Here is a 6,768-nt window from a genome sequence, read left to right as displayed (position 1 = left end):
TTCCTCCTTTTCCTTAATGAATGTGCTGCCTTTCCTACCTTGAATACAAGGAACCGGTGATGACTCCAGAGTGATCCCATACCCTGGGAGGCTGGCAGCTCCTCTTCTGTCTGCTCATCCTGACATGGTGACATCTTCCCACCCATCCGGTGTGCCTGCTGACTTTCCAGTGACCTTCACTGATGGACTGGACACTGCATACTGTGCTGAGCTGCTTGGGCAGTTTATTCTGAGGCTTATGGAAATTTTAGACACAAGTCAAAAGCCACCAGGCCACCAGGCCCAGGTAACTGGACACTGTGATTGCCCCTGTCCCGAGTGACAAGGTCTTCTCCTTTCCCCAGCCCTGAGCTTCCAGGGCTCCACTGCTCTTTGGTGCTCTGTCCTGGACATGGCCCTCACTCTGACCCAGTGACTCCAGGACAGTGAGCCACTGTCCCTTGTGACTCCTCAACTAAGTGCCTCACTCCCAGGAACATCCGTGGCTGGAGGAGACCCAAGTCCACTCAGACCATGTTTCCCTATGAACATGAGAGGTAGAGAATCAGGTAATGGGAAGTTTATTCAGGGCAGGTGACAGAGCTGAGGACCGGGAGGGAGGGGTCAGGGCAGCACAGTGGACATGGTGGGGGCCCTGTCCTTAGGTGGAGGCAGCAGCCTGCAGACCTGGGTTGGGATGGGGTTGAGAGGTCCTATGAGGGGCCTGGCCATGGGGTAACCTAAGCCTGTTGGTGACAAGGCCTTCAGCAGCAGGACTTCTGGCCCAAGGAAAGGCCACAGCAGGCGGGGCGGGGGCAGGAAGGACGGCAGAGTAGGGACACGCAGGAGGATGGGCGGCAGCAGCTGGGCTGGCAGGACGAGGCACAGCAGCAGGAGGAGGGCAGGCAGCAGGCGGGTCTGCACACAGGGCGGCAGAGCAGGGACACGGAGGAGCAGGAGGGCGTGCAGCAGCTGGGCACACAGCAGGCCGGCTGGCAGGGGGAGCAGGAGCAGCAGGCAGGCTGGCAGCAGGAGGAGGAGGCATCGGAGCAGACAGGTGTGCAGCACACAGGCTTACAGCACACAGGCGTGCAACAGACAGGTGTGCAGCAGACAGGCTTACAGCAGGCAGGTGTGCAACAGACAGGTGTGCAACAGACAGACTTGCAGCAGGCGGGCACGCAGCAGCAAGGCTGGCAGGAGGAGGAGCAGCAGGCCGGCTGGCAGCTCGACTGCTGACAGCACGTGGGTGTGCAGGAGCTGGTGCAGCCTGACTGGCAGCATGGGGTGCAGACCAGGCTCAGGCAGGGGGCCGGGGCACAGCAGCTGGGCTGGCAGCAGCTGGAGGTGCAGCATGGGGGCTCGCAGCAGCTCTCTGGGCAGTTGTCCAGCTGCCAGGGCTCAGTGCAAGCGCTGGAGCAGACGGACATGGTGGAGGCGGCCATGGCGGGCTGAGCTGGAGGGGTGTGTGTGTGTGTGTTTGTGTACGGCTAGTGGTGTGTACAACTGAGAATGTCGCAGTCCTTTTATACTAGTCAAGTCTGTGTGTGTCATCCAACCCACCCTCTTCCCTGTTTTGCTTTGAGAGTCTGGAGGATGATCGTCCAGGCCTGTGACTGTCACTCAGCTTGTAAAACCTCCTCTGTGTTGGAGCCCAGGGGTCCCCTGCTCAAGGGTGGGATGGCGCCATGTGCCCTGGCTGAATCCTAACCTGAGCATCACAGCTCCCGCTGACCCTGCCTGATCATTTTCTCAGGCTTCTTGCTGTAATTTCCCTCTGCCTTGACCCTCAGGGGCATTGTCCATGTATTTGATCTTTATTTTTTACTTCGCTTTTGGAGGATGAAAATTTTGACCTGCGTCCGTAGCTCAGGAACTGGCTGAGGAACTATGTGTTTGTTTTATTAGATAACTATAAGTCCTGCTTGGTGCCGTCAGCTATTCTGATCACATGTATAAACATTAGCTTATTCATTCTCTTAACTTCATGATGTCACTGTTGCTATTTTTCCTAGATAGGGAAACTGAGGTTCCATTAAACCCTTGCACAAAACCTACACTTGTTGGCTGAAGCTGCGGGAAGGGAAGCCTTTTTGCCAGTGTCCTTTTTATTTCTGTCTGCATGACATTCTTGTTTATTTTTATTAGTACATGTGTGGCACATAATGTTAAAGACCTTGCATAAAGTTGGTGCCCATACGCTTAATTCCCTTGTTATCCCCATTCTCTGCCCTTTCTCTCCCCTCCCTCCACCTCTTGGTCTCTTTCCCATTTGTGAAAGATCTGTCTTTTTTTGCATCTCCTGAAATGGTCCTGTGATTTTTGTCCTTGCTTTTTAGATTTCTTTGTGTTGAGCCATCCTTGCATGCCTGGGCTGAAGCCTGCTTGGCTCTGATGGCTGGTCTTCTTGATGATTCACTGCGTCTCTTTCCAAGTGTCTTACTGAGGATTTTGCATCTGTATTTATTGACAAGTTTGACCTCTAGTTCTTTTTCTGGCTGGATCCTTTTAGTATCAGGGTAAAGCCAGCTTGCAGCAATGACTCTGGGAGTATTCCTTTCCTTTTGAGTTCATTAAAGAGCCTGAGGTGTCTTAGCGTTAAATCTGCCCTGAAGTTTTTCTAGAATTCAGCATTAAATGCATCCAGACCTGGAGTTTTGCTTTTGTTTTTTGATTCATATTTTTTATTGCTGCTTCAATTTTATTACTTGTTATTGGATTATTTAGGATTTTAAGTCTTTCTTGTTCAGCTTTAATTCTTATGTATCTAGGAATCTGTCTGTTTCTTATGAATTCTCCAATTTATTGCTGCACAGGTTAGCCAAATAGTTGGTAACAATCCTTTTTTTAAAAAAAATTTGTCACTGTTCATTGTGATTTCACTTTTTTTGTTTTTATTCATATGGATTTGGGTTTTCTGTCTCCTTTTTTTCATTAGATTGACTAAGCATTTGTCTATTTTTGGAAAAACCAACTCTGTATTTTTTTATTGTTGTCTTAAGTTCATTGATTTCTGCTCTGATCATTATGATTTCCTTCCATGTCCTTGATTTGGGTCTGGATTGTTCTCATTTTCCTAGGACCTCATGTTGCCTCATTAGATTATTTATCTGGGGTCATGACAGAGCACCCACAGCTACAAACTTCCTTCTTGACTCTGCTTTCCTTAGGTCCCAGATGTTTTGGTGTGCTTGCTGGCATTATTGTTTAGGTTCAGAAGCTGCCTCATGTTTTCAGTATATAACTCATGTTTATTTGAGTGTATTGTTCAGTTTCCATTCTTTGGTTAATTTCTCTGCTTTGTTGTTAATTTCTAGTTTCCTTGTGCTAGAATCTGATAAAATGCATAGGGTAGTTTCATTTTTACGTTTTCTTAAACTTGCTTTATTGGCTCCTTTGTGGTCCTTTTTGGAGAAAATTCCTAGTGTGCTGAGAAGAATGTGTATTCTGGTTTTTTGGGGGGAGTACTCTGTAGATATATAAGTCTAGTTGTTCAAAAGTTTTATTCAACTCTGGTATTTCTTTGTCTAGTTGATCAGATTTGTGATAGTAGTAGTAGATCTTTCATTGTAGTTTCATGTTTGTCTATTTTTCCCAGTAGTACTTCTTTTATGAAGTTATGTGCACTGTTGTTTAGTGCATATATGTTAACAATTGTCATGTTTTCCAGCTGGATTTTGCCCTTATTCAGTATGTAGTGTCCCTGCCTCTTTTGATCTCTTTTGGTTTGCACTTTGTTTGAATATAGGAATATAGAATATAGACCTGGTTTTTTTGGGGGGGGGAGTGGTTCCTGTTGCATGGACCATTGTTTTCTATCTTTTGATTTTTAGTCTATGAGCTTCTTTTTAGGTTGTGTTTCTTGTATACAGCATACTGTTTGATTTCATTTCTTGATCCATTCTTTCTGTCTGATTAGGAAATCAAGACCATACACAGTGATAGTTTTTACTGGTAAGTATTGACTTATTTCTACCATTGCCTTATTTTCTTGTTGCTGATTTTTTATCTTTTCCTTTACCTATCTGCTCACCCTGCCTGGTTCATTCATTCTGTTAGACATTTTGTCACTGTTAGCATCATGTATGTTTTGAAGGTATTCTTGAAAATTACTTGGAGTGCTAATTTTGTGATCATTAATTTCTTAAGCACTCTTTATCATGAAAATATCTTATTTCCCCATCAATTCTGAAAGATAGTTTTACAGAGTATATGAGTCTGGGTTGAAAATTGTTTTCTTTTAGGTCTTTAAATTCTTCATTGTAAACTATCTTGGCCTTTAATTTAACCTCCCTAAGGGTTTCATTCCTTTTCTCCAGCAGCTTTTAAGAATTGGTTCTTTGGCTGAAGCTCCAAATCCTGACCATGATATATCTGGCAAAACTTCTCTTCTGATCATGGCTATTTGGGATTTTCTGTGCCTCACCTATTTGTATGTTAAATTCACTTCCATTTATATTTGGAAATTTTTCTATTATTTAAGTTAACCGGTCTTTTTTAGTGTCATTTGTGCTATCTTCTGATTTTTCACTAATTCTAACTGAACTTAGATTAATCTGTTTTACATCACCTTGGAGCTGTTGGCCCTATTTTTCACATGCATTTTTTGTTTTTAAGGTATCTCTCATTAATTCATCACCAATAACAGCCCTGTCTTTTAAGTCGTGACATTCTCTTTTCACACTGGTCACATCTGCTGCCCGTACTTCTGACATAATTCTAATTGCTTAAATTTCTATTTGGACCCTACTATGTACTCTAATTCTTTTCTACGCTGGTCATTCATGTTTTGCACCATGTTGTTTATCTCTGCTAACAGATTATTAGTGTGTCTTGTAGACTCACTGACTATTTTATTTTGCCTAGTATCTCTTTACTCATCTTTTGTGAGCTTGCAAACTGCCTTACTGACCTGTTTTGTCCCATCCCCCACCCCCCTCCCGCCGCATATCATTTTGAATAATCTAGCTGTGTGGCTTTCGGTTTCCTCCCCTTTAATGCCCCACATACTGATTTGAGGGGAGTTGGCAGTTTTGGAGCCATCGTACTGACTTTTCTTCTCATGTTTCTGTTTGTTTTTGCATTGAGGCTTGGTTATAGTGCAACCTTTTTCTTTATTATGGAGATCTCTACAGGTAGCATCCAAATTTCACTGTTGCCTCTGGGCATGGCTAACTACTGGCTTTTGCCTCTGTACTCAAACTCCTCCATTTCCTTGGGGTGGGAGGTTGCAGCATAGTTGAACCAGAACTCAGTTGTCCCAGAATGGACTACAGTGTCTAATGACCCAAGCAATCCAGATATTGGCATTCCAATAAAACCAGTCAACGGCAACAACTATATTACCTTGGCCATTGTGTTAAAATCAACATCAACTATACAGCAAATACAAACTGAATACTGACAAACCCTGAGGATCAGTAATGCACCCCTCTTAACCACAGAGAAAAAATTTATAATTATGTTGTGAGCACTAAGAAAAACCAAATATGGACCTACTGCTGACTGATAGTAATATCTTTGGTTATTTCTACCTTTTTGGCTACAGTAAAAAATGCTGCAAAGGCACTGGCATCCCAACATCGGTTTGGGAGCTTGTTAAAAATGTAGGGCTTTCTTTTTGAAGTTCTTTAAAAGAACCTCTCTTCTTTGCGTATCCTTGTTGGCTCATGTGGGAACCCTATTTTGCTGTGGTGCTCCCAAGGTGACTGTACCTCTTTGTGTTCCTCCAGTGATGTCAGTGAGTTCCAGTTTCTTCACATCTGTGCCAGCACTTGTTTTCCTTGATTTTTATTTTCTTGTTAATGCCCACCATCCCATAGGTGTGAAGTGGTGTCTCATGATGGTTTTGATTGCATTTTCCTGATGACTGACAGAACTGAACGTTTCTTCTTGTGTTTATTGGTCATTTAGCGTCTTCACTGGAGAAATTTGTACTCAGTCTTTTGGTTATTTAGTATTTGAGTTTTTTATTGAACGGGGGAAATTATTTCCATATCCTTACCAGATATGCGATTTGCAAATATTTCCCCGTTTCTTGGCTTGTCTTTGTACTTTTCTTTGTTGTCTTCACACCTTCCTGGTAATCCCACACAGAAGTTTTTAATTCTGATAACATTCTCTGCTTATGCTTTTTGTGTAATCTATCAGAGTCCATTGCCAAATATAAGGTCACAATGTCTTTCCCCCACATTTTCTTCCAAGGGTTTTATGGTTTAGGGCATTGACTTATTTTGAATTAATTTTTGTGAATTTTATTATTTTTTTGAGTAGAGAACTCTGTCTGTCTCTGCACCATTTGTTTTTTTTTTGTTGTTGTTGTTGTTGGTTTTTTTTTTTGTCTTTTTCATTTTTATCGGTACCAGGCATCGAACTCATGACTGCCTGCTTGCTAAATCCCCAGCCCCTGTCTCTGCACCATTTGTTAAAGACACAGTTCCCTCCCTCTTCAGTAGTCTCTGCAGTTTCGCCAGAGATCACATGAATGTCGGTGCGAGGGGTTAGTCCTCTACACACAGATCCCCCCATCAATCTGTTCTGTGCTTGCACCTGTACACATGGCTTTGATTGCTCTAGCTTTGCTCTTTTCAAATTTTGTTTTTTGTTGGTCTCTGCTTGTAGAACCTCACGATTACATTCCTCGTGGGGAGCTGGTTCACACACATGACACCTCTTAATTTTTATTTCATCCCCTTCACTCTGCCCCCCAGTTCCCCCATTTGCTGGTCCTACTCCCACTTCCAAAAGATCTATCCCTCTATTTCCTGTTTTCTACCTTTTATTTTGCTC

General features: G+C 43.5%; 1 protein-coding gene across 1 annotated transcript; it reads right to left on the bottom strand.

Annotated features, from left to right (window-relative positions):
* Positions 1–544: 544 nt before the first annotated feature.
* LOC100724074 (keratin-associated protein 10-3-like) lies at positions 545–1,472 on the bottom strand. The gene has a single exon (XM_013146011.2). It carries the CDS (start codon positions 1,422–1,424, stop codon positions 744–746), a length of 681 nt encoding a protein of 226 aa, XP_013001465.1. The 5' UTR covers positions 1,425–1,472; the 3' UTR covers positions 545–743.
* Positions 1,473–6,768: the final 5,296 nt, after the last annotated feature.

The sequence above is a fragment of the Cavia porcellus genome, unplaced genomic scaffold (genome assembly GCF_034190915.1).
Source record: "Cavia porcellus strain 051 isolate PalLab524CR breed Dunkin Hartley unplaced genomic scaffold, mCavPor4.1 scaffold_15, whole genome shotgun sequence".
NCBI classification, from domain to species: Eukaryota; Metazoa; Chordata; class Mammalia; order Rodentia; family Caviidae; genus Cavia; species Cavia porcellus.
Note: the sequence above shows the minus strand (reverse complement) of the source record. Positions and strands in the feature narration are given on the sequence as shown.

Excerpts from the sequence above, each read along its gene's own strand:
- LOC100724074 (XM_013146011.2), bottom strand. The coding sequence starts at position 1,424 with ATGGCCGCCTCCACCATGTCCGTCTGCTCCAGCGCTTGCACTGAGCCC.